This window comes from Schistocerca serialis, chromosome 3 (genome assembly GCF_023864345.2).
Source record: "Schistocerca serialis cubense isolate TAMUIC-IGC-003099 chromosome 3, iqSchSeri2.2, whole genome shotgun sequence".
NCBI lineage: Eukaryota > Metazoa > Arthropoda > Insecta > Orthoptera > Acrididae > Schistocerca > Schistocerca serialis.
In genome coordinates, this window is record NC_064640.1 from 310,375,774 (window position 1) to 310,397,994 (window position 22,221).

Consider the following 22,221-nt stretch of genomic DNA (forward strand, 5'->3'; position numbering starts at 1 on the left):
GACATCAGTCAGTGAAAATATGAAAAACTCACTTTGATATTTTCATCTCCAAAATCTGTTACCTGTAGTGCAAAGTTGCAGATAAGATAATCTGTAATATGTGACTTCCAGTTCAAATTCTTATCCATATAAACACGTAAGGATTTAGAATATTGTGTTCATTTATTGATTGAATCTCATGCATTATTTCTAATGGTGTGCTCATGTCTTGTGCAGTACAGAGTTGCATGTGTTGTTTCATCTGAATTCAGTGACAGTCCGTTTGCAGATAAGTACTGAATAATTTTCATGGATTTATTTTTTTTTTTATGTTTTCAAGTGGTTAATTTTTCCATTAGGGCTGATTATAACACTTACTTCATCAGCAAGAGAGCCATTTCTGCTTCTTGGATATATGACAGCAGATCATTTATTTATAAGAAGAACAAGAGAAGACTCCATACCAATTCCTGTGGTATATTTGCAGTCATTATTTCTCATTGTAAAGATGCCGTCTGTTTTATGAGCTCCTTGATTGTCTTAATGCAACTCTCTTCCCCCTTTTAGTTGTGATGGAAACCAGTCCTCAGTATGTTTAATATAGCACATCTTCCAGCTGGGTGGCATTGAATTTGTAATTCATATGGTTATTCTTTGTAACATGGATGTCGTGTTTATGGTACACAAAAGGTCCTACACAAAGACTGTTTTTTGTTTTCCCATTGTCTCTGATAACCATGCTAGAAATCCTCTGGTGGTGCTATTGTTCTGCTTAATGAATGCCACTTTTTATGTGGCGAAAAGTTTCATTAGTTTCAATTTTTGAGTAATGAAAACACTTGTTAAGTATGTATGCGAGTTTTAGTTGACTGTTTAATAATGACGGTCAGTGTGGAAGAACCAGAAGATGTTTTACATAATTCAATTTTGAATTGAATTTTATTTATGTTTCTGACTATATTGGCATAATACCAATTTAATAAAGTCTCAGGTCAGCACTATAGTTTGTGATGTTATGCAATACCTGTTCTATTAAGGTGCCTCCTATGATCTTTAAAGATCAATAACTGAGTTGCTTTGCACTGCTATAGGCAAATTCATAAAGGATATATCCTGTTGGTTCTACACATAAAACACAACATGGAAAGAATGAAATAGCATTATAGAGTATAAATAAATCTATTTATTAAATTTACATAGCTTCTCTAGCAACAAAATCTTGCCAGGTTTTTCAGTTACATTATGGTACACACACATCTAAACATAGCTGACCATGTTCGTAGATTAAACATGCTGTGTAATAACCATAAAATGGAAAGAAATGTTCAAATTTTTAGTGTTCATTTTTTTTATAAAGTGAGAGAGAAAGAAAAGGACCAATATAGCTGTTAGAGATTTGGAATTATTGAAATCTTCTTTTGGAAAAGAAATTCATTTCTGGTTCTCTGTCTCAGACTGAGTTTATTTGTATTAAGTAGAACAGCTGTCTGTTTATTCCCTGTATTATCTTCCATTTATGTCTTGGAAGGTGTGGTTGCACCAATCCTTGAACAGCTGACAACCTGTGGAAGAAAATATAGTTTGAGATGGGCACTCTTCAACGTACATACTAATGCTTATTCTAGAATTGTGTGGTTTTTCGTAATGAGCTTTGCTTTTATTTTCTGTCCTTTTTCCTGCAGGGAAAAAAATTCAACCGCATAAACATCAAGGTCAGTTTATCACAAGTGATGTGGCAAGTAGTTTATCGTTTTAGGAATATGTGATAAAAAATTCAGACCAGATGAAACACATGTCACATTAAAGGATGCACAAAAAGTCACATCAATACAAAGTTCAATACAGGTGAGTTTGCTTGCATGCAAACAATCATAAAGGTGCTGCGTGGCATCCTGCGAGAGAATGTCCCAAGCATCTTGCACCTTATGTTGCAATTTGACAATGGTTCTTGCAGATCCTTGACAATGAGTACATTCGTGCTTCATCATGACCCACAGGTATTCAGTTGCCGAGAGATACGGTGACCTCACTGGCCAGGGCAGTTGTTGTACATCATGAAGACCATGTTGCATCACAGCATCTGTGTGTGGATATGCAATGTCCTGCTAAAAAAGCACATCACCTTCCTGTCGAATAAATGGCAGCAGCAATGGTATAATAGCCTGAGCAATGTAATGGGCACTGGTTACTTTAACCTACAGAAACACCAAATGCAACCACAAGTTGTAACTGTTACCCCCCCCCCTTCCACCAGTCCATGAATCCTAGAATTCGACCTATATGTTGTGGGTGAATGCACTCTGGAACAGACAGCTTACCAGGTCTACACCGTCCACGTGTATGTCCATCACTCACTGACAGAGAGAACCTGCTCTCATCGCTGAAGACAAGAGGTTGCTACTCCACTCTCTAGTCAACTCTTTCACGACATCAGAGAAGCCGTGATTGGTGGTGTCTTGGTGTTGGTGATTAGCTGGTCTGAGGCATTTGTGATTGTAATCCTGTTGCAAGCGGACAGTTCCCAATGGTCCCAAATAACACAAGAAGTGCTACGTATGCCCTTATTTTGTCCCTGGATGATCTGTCAACCATCACGCTCACACAATGTGTCAATATTGATGTGCGTCTGTACTATGCCAACATCCAGAACCTCTTCTACAGATGTGGGCATGTTTCACAGATCACTGTTGAAACTAGCGGTACACAACCAATAGGTTGTGCTCAACATGTGAAGCCAACTGTCAACATGTCCCTCCAGCATCTGGCAGATCCACATTGTGGCACTATTCAAATGGCTGAAGCTGTTCAACAGGAGTACATACTTGGTGGGACAGGGTTGTACCGCAGAATGAGTGTTGCTCACATTGCTCAATTCTAAACTCTGCACAGTTATTGCTTGCAGAATCGAAACAGAGGACGCACAGACAGGCCTCCTCAGCTATTTCTGATTACCAAAGTCCATAAAAAATCAATCACTAACACTAAAACTCCTCAATATGCTCATATTATACCCTGGTGCCACTGAAACAGTATTTGAGTATGATGCCTTTTTTCCAGCAGTGAATACTGCATGAACAAAAAATGGCACACAGCAGTCATAGTTGCACTTACATAATTTAATTATATGCTTGTATGTTCCACAAGTATTTTATTTATTTCCTGACACATTTCAGCCACTGGCCATCTTCAAATGAACATGGAATAGATCGATACAAACTAGCTCTTCTGATGACATACTTTGTTGTCATTCTGTAATTTTGAAGTAGGGTGGTGGCTGAAATATGTCAGAAAACTAATAAAATATTCATGGTCCAGAGAACCACATATACTGCGGTGACAAAAGCCATGGGATAGCTTAATTCACATATACAGATGGTGGTAGTATTGCATATACAAGGTATAAAAGGGCAATGAATTGGGAGAACTGTAATTTGTACTCACCTGATTCATGCGAAAAGGTTTCTGATGTGGTTATGGCAACACAGTGAGGATTAACAGACTTTGAATGTGGAGTGGTACATGGAGCTAGATGCATGAGACATTCCATTTTGGAAATCGGTGGGGAATTCAGTATTCCCATATTCACAGTGTCAAGAGAGTGCTGAGAATACCACATTTCAGGCATCACCTCTTATCACGGACAATGCTGTGGCCAATGGCCTTTACTCAACAACCGAGAGCAGTGGCACTTGTCTAGAGTTGTCAGTGCTAACAGACAAGCAACACTGCGTGAAATAAGCATGGAAATTAATGTGGGAGGTATGATGAACATATCTGTTATGACAGTGTGGTAAAATTTGATGTTAATTGGCTATGGCAGCAGATGACTGATACGAGTGCCTTTGCTAACAGGACAACATTACCTGCAGGGCTTTTCCTGGGCTCATGAATATATCGGTTGGACCCAAGCCCACTGGAAAACTGTGCTCTGGTCAGATTAGTCCCAGTTTCAATTGGTAAGAACTGATCACCCAACGTTAATCCCATTGAACATTTGTGGGACATAATCGAGAGGTCAGTTTGTGTATGAAATCCTGCACCAGTGACTCGTGAAGTCCGTGCCATGTCAAGTTGCTGCATACGCTGGGCAAAAGGAGGCCCAGTATGATATTAGGATTTATCCAATGACTTTTGTAACTTCAGTGTAATTAAATTACACACATCTGCCTGGTGTACTTTCATAGAAATATTTGTATATGGCCGGCCGGTGTGGCCGTGCGGTTAAAGGCGCTTCAGTCTGGAACCGCGTGACCGCTACGGTCGCAGGTTCGAATCCTGCCTCGGGCATGGATGTGTGTGATGTCCTTAGGTTAGTTAGGTTTAATTAGTTCTAAGTTCTAGGCGACTGATGACCTCAGAAGTTAAGTCGCATAGTGCTCAGAGCCATTTGTATATGAAATGTTTACAGTGAAGGTAGAGCTCTCATTCTATAACAGAAAGCAAAATAAAAACAAGACATATGGGAAAAAAAAGTAAATTGTTTGTTATTTCAACAGTAATTGACATAACTGTTAATACATTCATCCCACTCAGAGACAAGATAGTCATTGCCTTCATGCAATAATGTTTATAGTTACCTACATAATTGTGACTTATCCAGGAGTGCACCTCTTCATCTGAAACAAATCAATGGCCACGAATGTCTTACATATTTTTGGAGCCCTGAAGAAAGACATTGATAATCATCAATGTTCTGCGGGTGAGTAGGTGCGCGCATGCCTAAGTTGCTGTACGCAACTGCAAACATTTTCCTGTGAAGACATTGACCATTTTGTCTCCCATTGGGATCAATGTGTTAACATTTATGGCGATTACTTTTGAAATAATAAACAGTTTATGTACTTTTTCCCATTTGTCTCATTTCCATTTGACTGCCCCTTATAACTTCCTGTTAAGAGAGAGTTATGTCAGAATGATTCTGTAAATTAAAAGACAAGATGAAAACATTTTTAATACAGTAAATTATTTTGTTGGGTAGAGTAGGATGGCATATTTAATGTCTCAAATTTGTGTAGAGTATATGCACTAATGTTTATGAAAACAGAGAAGAATACATATGGCTGACACAAACAGGAATTACAGAACTGTTCATGATCCTCAACTTTGTAAATGCAGTACTGCGTGAATGTCCTGCCTGCCACAATCAGATTGTCTGAAAGACATAGGGAGGGAACGAAAATTCGCCATAAACAATATGTGGTTCAGATACTGTAAGTTCCTTTTTCCCAGTTGGATAACTGATTAGGGACAAGCAAGCTACCAAAGTTAAATCTAATTTAAACACTTTCTCGAGACCACTGAACCACACAAGATTATCATTATCATTATACCAGAGAAAACGGAAGAGAACACGAGGTAGCAAACATAACCTATGGTCGCTGTGTTATTAGTTTTTGGAGCTAATATTCACCATACAACATACAACTCTATCTTGTTAGAGCCACAATGCAAAATTCTGCACTGCGCGGGGTAGCTGTGCGTTCTGAGGCGTCCTGTCATGGTTCGTGCAGCTACCCCCCGTCGGAGGTTCGAGTCCTCCCTCGGGCATGGGTGTGTATGTTGTCCTTAGCATAAGTTAGTTTAAGTCAGATTAAGTAGTGTGTAAGCTTAGGGACCAATGATCTCAGCAGTTTGGTCCCATAAGATCTTACCACAAATTACCCGAAACGTTGCTATCCAGTGAGGATTATTTTGCATGGCCAGTGCACTGTTGTTGAAGGAGTATGCAAAATGGCGCAGGGAAGGAAGAATTTAAGTGTCTCAACTGTATGGAACCGTGACATGCATGGCGATCATGGACTTTACATGGAATTGCATCTCCATCTCTCCTTAGCACTGGTCCAAAATTTTCCTTGTATGTCAGCTGCCAGTTTTCAGTGGCTTCTCATCACCATTAAGGGGGAAATTTATAAGCAGAGCACTAATTACCGACATAGAGCATCATCTCAAGAGGTGACACAGCTAGCATTTCCACTACGCGTTTAAGACCTAATGGTTATTTTCTTTTTTCCTTCCAAAAACAAAAATAGTCTAGTGGCAAAGCGTGAGCTTTGTGGTACAGAGAGCATGGGATAAAATCATGTTCACTCCACAACTTTTTCACTATAATTTTTAACTGAGCATTCACTTCTCACAGATGTTGGAGTGGTCACGACAGACATGTTTTTCGGATTCCACATTAAACTGCAGATCTCCTTTTTCTGATTAGGTAACTGGAGAAGGTTTAGCATTTGCAGTGGTGTCCTACAAGAGGCCTACTGGGTACACCAGAGTAGTGGGACAAGCTATGTTCTGGTGCATTTTGTTAGTGTGAGTTGCCTACATCATGTGCAGATATGCACTCAGGGGCAAACCTATTGTTCTCTTTTGATTAACAGGTACTTAACCTATTGTTCTCCTTGATTGACAGGTCCTTAATCTATTGTTCTGTTAAGTGGTTTTCCATGTCACTGCACTTAACCTATTGCTCCCAACCCCTCACACACCCCTCCCCTCTCAGGAAACCTCCCCTTGCTGCTACAGGTACACTTTCAGGTCTGAGTTATTGGAATACCCCCTGTCACTACTATCAGTTTGACTGACTGCTTAATTAAATTGATCAATTAATTTACCTCTCTGGTGGGAAAGTACCACACCCCCCTCCCACACCCCTCTGGCGGGAAATTCAAATTCCTTCAGGACAATGCAACATACCAAGACTACCTCCACTAACCTAAGAAAATCATGGGAAGATAAGTCACTTGCGCTACCTCCACTAACCTAAGTCATCCGACCGTCACCTTCTCCTAGGAACTGGCGCCAAGTTTGAATTTTGGCAGTAAAGAAAGGTCACTTGGGCTATCTCTACTTACCTAAGAAAATGGCAGTGGGTTACCCCCACTAAACTAGGTCACCTGGCTGCCACCTCTTCATAGGGATAGGTGGGGAGAGTACTCGACATGCACTTGACATATGTCTGTATTATTTTGCATGCACTATTTTATTTAAACAATTACAGGCACCACCACCATCCAGTGTGGTCAACATGGGGTCCAGACTCCAACTGACCTAGTACACAGTACTGCCACCAGACAGTGCTGTCATCCCTCCAGTGATGTAACCTAAGGTGGTGGTCTGGAGGGGGAAAATGGCGCGAAAATGACTCAGCCTGCGCTAGGCTGCTGGAGAGAGTAAGGAAAGAGTGTACTTTATTTATTTTGAAACAATGTATTTAGGGATGAAGTATATTTATCTCACTGACACAAAACACATGCTCCGACATGCTTGGGGTCACATCACACAGCCCACAGGCCTGTAAATTACTCCTAAATAACGCTCTGGAGACACGCAAACAACTCCTAAATTACCCAAATAATTTCAGTACAGACATACAAACTCCTAAATAATGCAGTACACAGATATGCAGACACGAAATCAACTCGTAAACTATCCAAATAGTGCATAGCGCAGCTGACAGACCTGCTCGCAAAATAATGCAACAGACACCGCCCACCACACCCTGTCCACTGGACCTCAGACACTCCCAGAAGTCAAGATGCACCGACAGCCCCTGCGAAGTGGCGCAGTTGCCAGCTGCCAAGCCATGCACAGGTGTCCATTTGAATCTATCAAGCATTAGATGGTGACATACCTTTCATACTTGGTACTTGAGAAATTCTTCTCGAAATAATGTGTTCACCTCAGCACCACTGCTGATGCAACTGGACGGTAGTGAAGACCTATTTGCGATCCATAAATCTCATGTCGCTGCTGACGGCATGTGAAAGTTTACCATTCCTGGCATGATGATCCATAGCTACAGTGCAGGTCCAGTGGGAGCACCATTTGCAATTGTTTTCTGCAGATGAGACTTTCAGTGGTAAAATTATTTTGCACAGATCGCTACATTGCGCTGACAGTTAAACCCACAAAAGTTGCCTATGGATTGTCAAATACATACAAGACTCACAAGAATATTGGAAGTCAGGAACATATTTACCAGTGTAACTACAATTAAATATTACGATTGCTGCTACAGTCTGACACCGATCGATGTACAGGTACTGTCTCCTCTTGACGGCTGTGGTTCTGGAACTAATCTCAGTATCTATAGCGAACATGATTTTCCATGTAAAAAATCTCTCTCATACCCTCGCGGTTATCAATGTGCTGAATGTATATGTCCCTCACAATAGGACACACACTCATCTTCTCCATTCATGCCACAACATAAGCCACAGTAACTTTACAGTGCAATATATACACATTTTACACAAACAGTGAGTTACCATTTATATCTGTACAGCACCCAAAAAAATTATGGTATGCATACACTGACACTGGCTATATGTCTCGATTCTCCTCAGTCCTAGGAAATTATCTGACAAAGTCCTACAATCAGCGCTTCTGGAAAGTACTGTATCCAGCCAAGATTCTCTCAAACGTGTTATGAAGGACAGGCATCAGGCACTGTGTGTGACAATGAATACCGCACCCACAGACGTAATACTTGAAAAGACATCACCGATGCTGGTTGGTGTACTGTAATCATCATCACTATCGATAGAACAACAAGGAAAACTGTGAATTCGTTCTTCCTCATGCTCCTAATGCGGCACCCTGTCTTTCATGTGTTACCCTTCCTGCTTTCAACATACACAAACGTTCTCACCGCTATGTATAGACTCCTATATCTCAGCACAAAGGACGTCTTGTGAATGAATGGGGGATTATGATTGGCTTCTATCGAATTTACCCACCGAATTACTGATTCCAATGGTGTGGAAGCAGAGTCTGCCTTTTATTTTTCTTTCCAGAGATGAGACTTGCAGTGTCAAAAACTAGTTTACACTTATCGCCATATTGCACCAACAACTAAACCTCGCAAGGTGCCCTACATATTGTCAAATACGGAAGGACTTTTACTCAGTTACACTGCTCTCCTACTGAGGACAGGAGCTTGAATATTAGAGCCTGAAACCGATCTCCAACCCAGCAATATATCGCCGCATACCTTGTTGATGTAGTAAACATACAATTCATATCCTATGCCATACAAAAATCCCCCCTTTTACATCATTTGTACATATACCGAGAAGACAGACAGCACTGTAGTTATACTCGCGACACAAGATATCTCCTTGTGAGGTTTGTGGTATCCACTCCCAACAGGTTACGAGAGAGCCGTCAGCGGGCTGAAGTCACTCTCAGAAATGTTCTACAAATTCGAGCTCTTTCCCCCTCAACACAAACACGTTACTGTTTATGGTCCGGACCTGCTTCCCTGCTTGCTTTTTTCTACACCCATCCCCAGACTCTGGGATTACAAGAACAAATATATTTTCACATGATTTGGACACAGCAGTATCCTACCAATCACTCGCGCAACATAATTTCAAAGATGCAGACTGGGAATTATTTCTCAACAAACCACAAACTTTAGCTAGGTGGAGCGTGCTCTAGACCATTGAGTAACTAGAAACTTATCCCGTCTGCGAAGACCTTTATGTGAGAACACGAAACAAATAGAGGAAATAGACATTTCCATTCATGAATACCGTTGTCGGCGATGTAACAGATTCCAAATCATCCCTATAATTTACAAAGTCAACTAAGGTGTTTCGCATATCTAGAGAAGCAGCAAACGTGTTATGTTACAGGAGGGATGACAGCACCCTCTGGTGGCAGTACTGTGTACTAGGTTAGTTTGACTCTAGATCTCGTGGTGGGTATGGCTCATGAGATAAACATTTCTGATTTCCGGGCTGCTTCAACCTGTTTAAATACAATCAGGGAATTGCACGGAAAAGGACGGAAAAGGAAATTTTACTTTAAACGTGAAGAGGAGAAGTCAATAATAGGCAATACTACAGAAAAACTCATAGCTGACGTGAAGGCAAAGCTTCTTGTTAATTATCTCCAAAAATGCTGCATATAAAGCCAGCAAGTGAGGTTTCATGCAAGAACTGCATGCCTACCGCACTTTTATCATTTCAAGCGAAATAAGTTGTCACTTGTGGAGTGGATGAATGCTATGACACATTCCTACACAACATTGCCACTGGTAAGTGTTAGTCGATTACTGCTTCCGCAGTGTTATATTTGTCTTCAGGAACCTCAAGGCAAATTAGGACCGAAAATTTAAAGAAAAGGACTGTTTACTTGCACAAAATCCTATAAATAACATGGCAATACCTGGAAAAATGGGAGAGAATAATTATCTATATTACATCCGAAATGTCGTCCAAGTTGCAGAAAGTACATTGACAGAAAAAAAAACGCAACACCAAAAACTGTATAGTAATGAAATTTGGGGAATACAATCGTATAGGTAACATATTTAAGTGATTAACACAGGTTAAGATAAGCCATTGGAAATGTGAAATGCTCGTACATTAATAACCGGTGCAACCTCCAAAAAGTTGAACAAAAGCATGCAAACGCACATGCATTGTGTTGTATAGGTGCTGGATGTGGGTCGGAGTTCAATGCCTGTTGCACTTGGTTGGCATTACCGAGAGGGAAGACCATCGTATTGGGCATATGGCTCTGGCACATCGTACTGCACCTGCAATAGTAATCTGAGCACCAGTTGACACCACAGTGACACAACGGGACTGTTACAAATCGGTTACTTTCAGGACAGCTTCGAGACTGACGTCCTGTAACGTGCATTCCACTGATCCCAAACCACCGCCATTTGCGACTTCAGTAGTATGAAGTGAGAGCTGATGGGTGGAGGTCTGTTGTGTTTTCTGATGAAAGCTGGATCTGCCTAAGTCGCAGTGACGGCCGTGTTGGTTAGAATGAGGCCAGTTGAGGGCCTACAACCAACCTGTCAGCATGCTAGAAACACTGGACCTGCACCTGAAGTTACGGTCTGAGGTGCGATTTTGTACGACAGCAGGAGCACTTTCGTGGTTATCCCATGCATCCTGACTGCAAGTCTGTACATAAGTCTGGCGATTCGATCTGTTGTGCTGCCATTCATGAACAGCATTCCAGGGGGTGTTTTCCGGCGGTATAACGATGGCCCACATATCCCTGTTGTAATCCAACACGCTCTACAGTGTGTGACATGTTGCCTTGGCCTTCTCGATCACCAGATATGTCTCCAATCGAGCACATATGTGATATCATTGGACGACAACTCAAGCGTTATCCACAAATAGAATTAACCGTCGCTGTAAAACCACGTCCAATCTCAAAGGTAACTAACGCTCACAACCGGTACAGCGTGTATTTGTAGCAAACCTGATTTGCATCCTCATAGTGGCGTTACTAGCACCACTCTTATGCAACTGTGGCGAAACTTGAATAGACATCATATTTTAGATGAAGAAACGTGCCTACCAGGTTTCGTTTATGTCACACAACTCCTTTTTGATATTGCGATTTTTCCCTCAGTGTAATTTATTGATTTTGCTGGACGCTTGCCCTGGACGTAACGCCTCACACTTTAGGAGGAGGACGAAAAGACAGTTAATATAATTTGGATTCCACATGTTCCTAATATGGTAGTTTCTCAATAAATAAATTTTCCGGCAGTTTAAAGCATTAATCAAAAAAATGTCGGACAATACAATTTCCGATAGACTTTTGTCATTTCAGGTTTATCAATGGAACAGTATTGTTAAAAGTTCAGTCACAGCCACTGATCTACGGTATTTCCGAAGCGGAGCAAAAACTTGATAGTGGCACCCCCGCCGGCCGGAGAGGCCGTGCGGTTCTAGGCGCTACAGTCTGGAGCCGAGCGACCGCTACGGTCGCAGGTTCGAATTCTTCCTCGGGCATGGATGTGTGTGATGTCCTTAGGTTAGTTAGGTTTAATTAGTTCTAAGTTCTAGGCGACTGATGACCTCAGCAGTTAACTCGCATAGTGCTCAGAGCCATTTTTTTTGGCATCCCCCTCCCCCCCCCCCCCCTCCCCCACAAACCCACTAGCTTTTGATATAGGAGGCCAAAAATAAAAACAAAAGCGATTTTTCAAAAAATATGTTCATTTTGTAGCAAACATCTTTCTGAAGAGTTTGGTATATAAAAAATACATGTTCGAGGAAATATAAGACATGTTATTTGGTCTTGAGTGTGCCAAAGTGCAGTGCCATGCCTCTTCACACAGCATTCTTTTATCGCACGTCACTGTATTTTGCTCTGCGTAATTCAAACATGACTGTTTTGTAGTGGAATCCATCAAACTTATATTCAGGACAGTGGAAATTAAAATGTCCTGTCGTGCCTCTCCTGCTCCCAGTCGGCTTGTTTGACGTCCTACCCCCCCTTAAAAAACTCTCAATTAATACTGTGTGGGATTATTTGTGACTGGAAAAATAAGAACTCATCAGAAAATTTGGGCTCTTTCTTGCCTATTAGCTAATAACTTCCTCTTTCGTGTGACATAAAATTAAATATAGGAAACTTGAAACCAGTAAAGACAAGCAAGACACTACATGTTTCTTCAATCCTTAGGTCCTGGCATTTTTTCTCTCTAATCTTGCTACAGCTTTACATGGCGTGCTTTCCTTTCCGCGAAAGAATCTATTACCCTATCCAAGTTCGTCAAACGTTTTGCTGCATAAAAATCGAAATGTTGCCTAATACAGAAAAAGCTGTTAATGCGAATGGTACTCAGCCTGGCGTGGTTTCTCGATTTGATTACGTCTATTTTGTCATTCCCTTTAATGTCGTAACAATTGTAACGCCCCAAATAAGCGAAACTATTTTGGCACAAATGGTCATTTTCATGAGTCACATTTACATAAATAGCACGATAGAATATAATTCACAAAGTACCATTATCAAATACCTAGTAGGCCTACTACGAGCAAAAGGTTTTATGTTAGGAAATAGTTTCATATTTCATTCACATGCTCCAGTTTCTCTAGCATGAGATCGAAAAGTAATACTTAGAAATTTTTATATAAATTTCGAATCGTCATATCCTTCCATATGATTTGTGTGATGTTCCCGTCTCTTCTCTTTCCTCGTTCTAACAAACAATCTTGTTATCGTTAATTCTGTATCCCTGCCATTGTGAAAGCTTTATCCCCTGTTAACTTCACTAATCCTACCAGATCCATCGGTTCAGTTATGCCGCGTTTATTCTCCGGTTAGGCGTTATTATGTGTTCGTACAACGCGTTTTCCGCGCTATTTCGAGCAAAGAGCTTCAAGCGGCTGCTAACCAGGGGACTGTACAACTGGCCTTTAGTAATGTAGCGATCTGGCAAAAGTTTTCTGTCAGTTTCATTTACTTTCATACAAGTATTCTTACTTGTATTTGTTGTATTCTTGCAAGTGTTTCTTACTTGTTATTTCTGTTAGTAGCTTATTTCCACTCTGGTAGTCTGAATCTACGGATTTCGATAGTAATTATAAAAATGCTGATCATTTCCTCAACCAGTCAACCACATAAACAAACAGCGATTGGTATTCACACGTTCGGCTCAGGTCCTATAGCCCCATCTCCTTTTGTCTGCGGGTTTCCCCTGGCAGAGGCATCATTTACACTATGCACGCATTCAAAAGTCAACCTATGATTCGTTCAGAAATCAATTTAGAATGTCTTCAAAAGCCAACTGGGATGCGTTTCAAAATCATATGAATAATCGTTAGATCAACGTGCGCTGGATGCTAGGCGCTTTTTCAAACAAGTTTTTTTCTTCAAGAATATGAATATGGCGCCCCCTGAAATTGCCGCCCGGGGCAGATACCCTGCCCCCCCCCCAATCCCCCCTACATCCGGGCCTGTTCAATCATTTGTCAGTTTTCATCACCATATTTTACGAATTTGATCAAGTATGCCCGGAACGCAGCACAATAGACAGAACAACAGCCACGACCATTTCTTACTACATCCCAGTTCTCTCTAAATAAAACAAGTGCACATTGCAAACTGCCTGAATGCATTATTTTTTCTTTTATCAGGTGTGCCTGGTCTAAGGGAAATGTTTGTTTTTGTCATTCAGTAGGCACTTCGCATTCAAAAATTATCGTAAGAACTGTGCTACAGGAATTGTTATAAAATATTTCATGTCAACAAATTACAGTCCCGATTGATGAAAGTTATGTGTAGTGTAACATCATACACTCCCTTGGTTTGCTATCTTCTGCTACTCAACTGTGTAAAAATTACATCTGCAACAATTCAGCTGCTGATATGAACTACAAGTTATTAAAAAAATTATTTAGGACATTTTTGTTATGGTTTACATGCCTAAAACTCGCGTGTGTGCACTTTGGACATCTTTCTACGTTCTCTCGTCACAGCTGCTAGGAAGGCTGTACAAACCGCTGTTATAAGCATTTCTTCCTGCTGCAAAAATTAGTAACTTATACAGTTTTTTATAAAAAGAATAGTTGCAGTCCACCTTAGCAGCTAAAATTTTGACAGAGCAGTTCTTTTGGTGTATTCCTCCTGAGTGAACAATTTCAGGGTAGGTTACGACATGTCGGATTTTACCATTCTCTGGTCAGTTGTCAATTAGTTGCATAACTTCATAGCAGCTCGATGTTGAAAGGTAGGTAGTGTGATCACTTGCATAGTCACTTTGTTTTTTATTTGATAGCTTAAAAAGACCTCCAACATACATACCATGACCACCCAAGGACATAAATCAACCTATATCAACAAATTGGAAATTTGGATGCGACAGTGGAAGATAAAACCGACAATGGGCAAGACCTAAGATACCGACACCTGACCAAAAGCGATTGCTCAAAGATAAGACATGGGCCAAATGTGAAATTAAAGGCTTGTAACTCGAAATACACTCTCTGATAAGAAGTATCCATACACCTATTAGTGGACATTAACATGGGACGTGTCCACACTTCGCCTTGATGATGGTTTGAACTCTATGGGCACACTTTCAAGGAGATGTCTTGATATCTTTGGAGGAATGTCAGAACATTCTTCCTCAAAAGCCAACACCAGGGAAGGTAATCATCTTGGACCCTGGGGCCTGAAGAGTAGACTTTCTGATTCATCCCAAATGTGTGCTATTACGTTCAGGTTGGGTATGTGTGTGACCAGTCCATTTCAGGAATGTTCTTGTCCACAAAACATTACCTCACAAATGCTGCTTTATGACAGGGTTCGTTTTCACGTTGATAAAATTAATCGTCTCCATACTTTTTTTACTGTATGTAGCGCATAGTGTTTTTAAAATGTGCCCATATCCTTATGGGTTTATCATTAAGTTCAATAAGAAGACCACACCCTAACCACCAAAAAAACACCCCCATACCATAACATGACTTTCTCCATACTTTGCTGTTGACTACACACATGATGGCAGATAATGTTCTCCATGCATTTGTCGAACCCAGACCTGATTGATCAGTGTATAGCATTGGGGACAATGCATCTTGGACACTGGGGTCTGAAGAGTAGACTTTCCGCCGCGCAGGACTAGCCGAGCGGTCTCAGGCGCTGCAGTCATGGACAGTGCAACTGGTCCTGGCGGAGGTTCGAGTCCTCCCTCGGACATGGGTGTGTGTGTTTGTCCTTAGGATAATTTAGGTTAAGTAGTGTGTAAGCTTAGGGACTGATGACCTTACCAGTTAAATCCCATAAGATTTCACACACATTTGAGCAGTAGACTTTCTGACTCATCCCAAATGTGTGCTATTACGTTCAGGTTGGGACGGTGGGTAGATTAGTCCATTTCAGGAATGTTCTTGTCCACAAAACATTGCTTCAGAAATGTTGCTTTATGACAGGGTACGTTTTCATGTTGATAAAATTAATCGTCTCCAAACTTTGTTTTTTACTGTATGTAGTGCACAGTGTTTGTAAAATGTGCCCATATCCTTATGGGTTTAGCATTTTCTTAAGTTAAATAAGGAGACCACATCCTAACCACGAAAAAACACCCCCATACCATAACATGACTTCCTCCATACTTCGATGTTGACTACACACGTGATGGCAGATAATGTTCTCCATCCATTTGTCGAACCCAGACCCGGTTTGCCACAGTGTATAACATGATTGATCACTCCAAATCACTCATTTCCAGTCATCCACTGTCCAGTAGCATCGCTCTTTACACCAGCTCAAGTGTCGCTTAGAAATGACACCAAAAATGTGACATATAGCTGCTCCACCACTGTACCCCATTCCTATTTAACTCTGCACACACAGTCATTTTACTATCTGGATTGCTGGTGGCGCTTTGGAATTCTAAGTGATTTCTTCTGCTGATTTCGTGCGACTTTTCACAACCACCCTCCACAATGCTCAATGACCACTGTTTATCAGTAGGTGAGGTTTGCTTGGCCTTGGTTTAGCTGTGATGGTTCCTCCACATTTCCACTTCACAATTACATCATCAGCAGTCGACCCGGGCAGTTTTATAAGGGTTGAAATATCCCTGATGGATTGGTTACTAAGATGATACCACATCTGATGTCACTAAGCTCTCCTGTTCGACCCAGTCCATACAGAATACTGTGGCCGGTGGTTGCGCAGACTGCAGGGCATGCATGGACGGCGGTAGTGGTGGGGGCTGCCGGCAGGCGCTGTTGAGGAAATGCTGAGCGCTCGAGGGGAAATGCCATTCTAAACGGAAGCCTACACTTACATTCTTTGTAAATGTTAATCGGGGCTCCCCCACGGCCATATTTGCATGGTGACCATTCAAAAAGATCTGTCGCCTTTGCTTTGGTTACTATCTAAAAATAATTCCATCGAAAATGCAGTGATTTATTCTCGCCTGTCTTGTTAACCATTTGTAACTTTCAGAGAAATGTCACAACTGGCGAATTTTGAGTAAAACCTACAGATTTCTTTCGTTGCCATGTCAAAATTTGCTTCTTTTGCCAAAATACAGCGGAGCTTACACAATCTCACTTCATTAATACGTTGTGCAGACACAATTGGGAACGAATTCTGAAACAGTGATTTATTAAGTTTATTGAGTGACGAACTAACGAAAAGTAAGATCACTACCTTATGAAAAAGCACAGCCGCACTAAAACGTGCAATGTCTTCACTTATATTGTCTCAAAATCCATAGCATTTCTCGTTTCACCAGCTATTAATGGCCCATAGAAATTACATTATTTTATCGAAAAAGTTTGTAGAATAACACGGTAGATAATGAAGTTTCACATAATAACCATACAGCAAAATATTCTCCTTCGTGTGTGCTATCATTTGCTAAAATTTCATTTCGATATCTCAAACCATTTATGAAATATGAGGACTGTAGTGGATATTTCACTCTGTTTTGTCGCTGGCGCGGCGCGCTCGCAAATGTGTGTGTTACGTCAGATCAATTTTCTCGAGACTGGTGACAGATAGAGACCTCCACCCAATCATAAAGAAAAATTCAATATGCTACCCAACTTTTGTATGCAGCAACAGATGATGAAATATGCACCGAACGGCAAGTCATAGCGACCCCTATTTTTCATTGCAAACTATTTCGAATTTCACGCAGTGTCTCACTTCCATGTAAATATCACAAATACTATAACCATTAACGAAATGATGGGCCAACATAATGACCCTGACATATAAAGCTACAAAATAAAGCAAAAATAAATTTTTTTACTGCATTGTTTCTGTGAATTCGTTTGAAAAAGTTTGCAGGACGTGCGCCTCGATTCTGTCATTGATAGGTCCAAAGGAAGCCGACAGTGTTGGCCTCCCCTTCTGAACAAACGAATGAACTCGTCCAGCGCTCTAGACGAAAATTGGTCACTGCACAATGGCCACCATATCTAGTGCGGACTCTGCTGCTTTTCTGCACTGAAGAGGCAAAGAAACTAGTACACCCGCCTAATATCTTGTAGCCCCCCCCCCCCCCCCCCCCCACGAGCACACAGAAGTGCCACAACATGACGTGGTATAGACTCGACTAATGTCTGAAGTAATGCTGGAGGGAATTGATACCATGAATCCTGCAGGGCTGTCCGTAAATCCGTAAGGGTACCTGGGGGTATATATCTCTTCTGAGCGCGCCGGCCGGTGTGGCCGAGCGGTTCTAGGCGCTTCAGTCTGGAACCGCGCGACCGCTACGGTCGCAGGTTCGAATCCTGCCTCGGGCATGGATGTGTGTGATGTCCTTAGGTTAGTTAGGTTTAGGTAGTTCTCAGTTCTAGGGGACTGATGACATCAGATGTTAAGTCCCATAGTGCTCAGAGCCGTTAGAACCATTTTTTCTCTTTTGAACAGCACTTTGCAAGGCTCCCAAATATGCTCAATAATGTTCATGCCTGTGGAGTTTGGTGGCCAGCGGACGTGTTTAAACTCAGAAGAGTGTTCTCGGAACCACTCTGTAGCAATTATAGACGTGTGGGGTGTCGCATTGTCCTGCTGGAATTGCCCAAGTCCGTCGGAAGGCACAATGGACATGAATGGATGCAGTTTATCAAACAGGATGCTTACGTACGTGTCACCTGTCAGAGTCGTGTCTAGACGTATCAGGGGTCCCATATCACTCCAACTCCACACGCCGTATACCATTACAAAGCCTCCACCAGCAAGAACAGTCCCCTGCTGACATGTAGGGTCCATGCATTCATGAGGTTGTCTCCATACCCGTACACGTCCATCCTCTCGACACAATTTGAAACGAGACTCGTCTGACTTGTGACAAGTTTACAGTCATGAATAGTCCAATGTCGGTGATGGCGGGCCCAGGCGAGGCGTCAAGCTTTGTGTCGTGCAGTCATCGAGGGTACACGAGTGGGCCTTCGGCTCTGAAAGCCCATATCGATGACGTTTCGTTGAATGCTTCGCGCGCTGACACTTGTTGATAGCCCGGCATTGAAATTTGCAGCAATTTGCGAAAGGGTTGCACTTCTGTCACGTTGAATGATTCTCTTCAGTTGTCGTTGGTCCCGTACTTGCAGGCTCTTTTTCCAGCTGCAGCGATGTCGGAGGTTTGATGTTTTACCGTATTCCTGATATTCACGGTATACTCGTGAAATGGTCGTACGGGAAAATCCCCACTTCATCGCTACCTCGGAGATGCCGTGTCCCATCGCTCGTGCGCCGACTATGACTCCGCGTTCAAACTCACTTAAATCTTGATAAGCTGTCATTGTAGCAGCGGTAACTGATCTAACAACTGCGCCAGACACTCGTCTTATATAGGGCGTTGCCAAGCGCAGCTCCATATTTTGCCTGTTTACATATCTGTGCGTTTGAATACGCACGCCTGTACCAGTTTCTTTGGCGCTTCAGTGCGTTTATAACGCAATATTCTCCGCCTTCTTTTATACTGTCGAGTTCGCTTTTCGTGACATCTAGTTGTCACTTCCGCATTACGTAGGTGTGTCTGGATACTGTTGATCAGATAGTGTACAGCAAAATACCTCTATACATTGACCGAACCTTAAACTAGATGAGGTATGTAAGTGAGACACTAAGCAAAACATATACAAGAACTGATAATGATGTTCCAAGGCAGATTTTGAGGGTGCCAATGGAAAAACGTTCTACGCACGTAAGATATTCCTCAGTCTCGTACCAGAATACACTACTGAACCACTCGCCTCCATGATCAGAACCACCAAAGAACGACGAATACTCCTTTACGTCATCAGAAATCCCGCACAATACATCAGAGTTGATTAACCTACTGCCGGCCTCAGTGGCCGTGCGGTTCTAGGCGACCGCTACCGTCGCAGGTTCGAATTCTGCCTCGGGCATGGATGTGTGTGATGTCCTTAGGTTAGTTAGGTTCAAGTAGTTCTAAGTTCTAGGGGACTGATGACCTCAGCAGTTAAGTCCCATAATGCTCAGAATCAGAACCATTTGATTAACCTACTACAACAGTAACATAAACAAGTACAAGCACTTTAATTTGAATTTACTATGTATATGTGCCTATTGAACTTAAAAGTTTGTTAACTCCAAAGTTCCAAGGGTGGCTGGATGTTTATAATTTCATTATTCTTATCGTTTTCTCTTTCGCAATCTATCATTTAGCAGTTCCGCTTGTACATCCTCCTTTCTTTTTATGACTGTTGATTTGTTTTTTATGGCAGTGGATAAGAGACTACGCGAGAAAATATAAAAAAGTCTTATTACAGTGATAGCTTTACTTTGCTGTTACATTGATTTTAATCGCTTACTACGACGCCATGCAGTTCTGTGTATTGCGGTGTATGGAAGGTCCTAATGCTGTTAACATCGAGTATAGATTTAAGTGTCAGGAAGCCGTTTCTGAAAGTATTTGTATGGAGTGTAGCCATGTATGGAAGTGAAACATGGACGATAAATAGTTTGGACAAGAAGAGAATAGAAGCTTTCGAAATGTGGTGCTACAGAAGAATGCTGAAGATTAGATGGGTAGATCACATAACGAATGCGGAGGTATTGAAGAGAATTGGGGAGAAGAGGAGTTTGTGGCACAACTTAACAAGAAGGAGGGACCGGTTGGTAGGACATGTTCTGAGGCATCAAGGGATCACAAATTTAGCATTGGAGGGCAGCGTGGAGAGTAAAAATCGTAGAGGGAGACCAAGAGATGAATACACTAAGCAGATTCAGAAGGATGTAGGTTGCAGTAAGTACTGGGAGATGAAGAAGCTTGCACAGGATAGGGTAGCATGGAGAGCTGCATCAAACCAGTCTCATGACTGAAGACCACAACAGCAATGCTGTAATAGGGATGCTGAAAATTTTTTTAGTGTTTACGGACGTTCGCGATCTCTGCATCCAGATAAGAATTTTGCAGTAGATGCTAATAGTCACAATAGTATCTTTTGACTTAATATTTGTTGTGCGAACACTTAATGGTATTTGGTATGCATGCTAGTGGAATGGTAATCCATTGTTGTATGTAGTGATAAAAGCTAAACAATAAACTTGTATTGTAACCAGTTAATTTCACTACACTGACTATGAGGCGGCACCCGTTTTATCTTGTAGCTTTCTTTCATTGGATTAAATGTGCATAACAGCTTGGGTATGAATAACAATTTACACAAATACTCGTCCTTTAAGCCTTGCAATTTAGTTGTGGTACCTGCACGACATATCTGCCAGAGGCAATGGCATGATAACTTGACTTGGTTGCTGAGAATCCCAGACACTGAGTCTCAGTGCACTGATTGACTAGACTAGATCTTGACATGCTGAACGACTAGCAGCAGCTAAAAACATGCGATATTCTTAAACTAAATGCTTTGTTTCTGTACTGGAAAAAATCTTAGTATCTCGTCTGCTTTAAGAATAAAATGCAGAAATGAAATATTGTGTAATAATTTGACATTATGCAAGTTTCCCTTAGTTCATAGTGCTCACACTGGGCAACTTCATTGGGTCACATTTGCCATGTACGTACCTAGCGCGTGTGGAAGAGAACAGAGGTGCAGCAACAGGCGGTGATGAGGCGGTGGTCGCGGCACGACTTGGCGTGAAGGAAGCTGCAGTCGGCGAACTGGCACTGGTACGGCAGCGGCTCCCCTGTACAACACACAACACCTCCTCATTTACAGACCCATTCGCATTAATCTGTCTTATAACCAACTTTCCCAAACGAGTCCCTACAAACTGCAAAGTCTTGAGCAACTGTAACTGAAAATGGCTCCCGGAACAGAATTCCGGCTCTAGCAAAGCTGCGACATCTCTCTCTCTCTCTCTCTCTCTCTTTTCCACTAGCAGTAGTACGACATGCCTAGCACATTGCGATTATTAAGAATTCTAATTCAAGCTCTCAGCTCCATATACTGCATACAAATCACAGCTCTATGTGATATCCATAATATTACAAATGTGGTTATTTCTTTAATACTTCACTGTGTATATAAGAGGGTAATTCAGGAGCCAACGACCGTCTGGCTTTAATAAATTCAAGAAAAAACATTTTAATAAAAAAGGCCACAAAATTCAAACTTACTATATTTACAAAATTGTTAAGGCTTTCGTGGTCAGTTGTTGACAAACTGCTTATTTGCTTCTGTCTCGGGTTCTTCGGCCGACGTTCGTCTGGTGATTTTACTGACGTTTCACCAGCACAAGTGGCTGGCATTGTCAAAGCTTCACCCTCCATTGCCGGTGGTGAACTGGAGCCGAGCTCGCGGCCGCAGACTGTGTGTACCTGGCGCACCAACGTCCGAGGGCTTCTCCGCGGTCATTTCCGGTGCGGTTCTCCTCTTGCTGCCTGCGACGGTCGTTCGGTGCAGTACGGGAAGCCAGGATCCGTTTACTTTAAGGCTTTCTTCTTTCTTGTTGAAGCTGTTCCCGTGTTTGTGTATTTCTACAGTTTCTCTAAACAAGCGGGTGTGGTAGTGCTTCTCTACA

General features: G+C 41.8%; 1 protein-coding gene across 1 annotated transcript in view; it reads right to left on the reverse strand.

Annotated features, from left to right (window-relative positions):
* Nucleotides 1–1,183: 1,183 nt before the first annotated feature.
* LOC126471596 (uncharacterized) overlaps nucleotides 1,184–22,221 on the reverse strand; it is a 100,852-nt gene continuing 79,814 nt past the window's right edge. The window contains exons 3-4 of the mRNA XM_050099832.1: nucleotides 21,263–21,384; nucleotides 1,184–1,541 (exon numbers count right to left, since the gene is read on the reverse strand). Coding sequence (XP_049955789.1) covers nucleotides 21,263–21,384 — 122 coding nt within the window. The 3' untranslated portion in view covers nucleotides 1,184–1,541. The remainder of the gene's footprint in view (nucleotides 1,542–21,262; nucleotides 21,385–22,221) is intronic.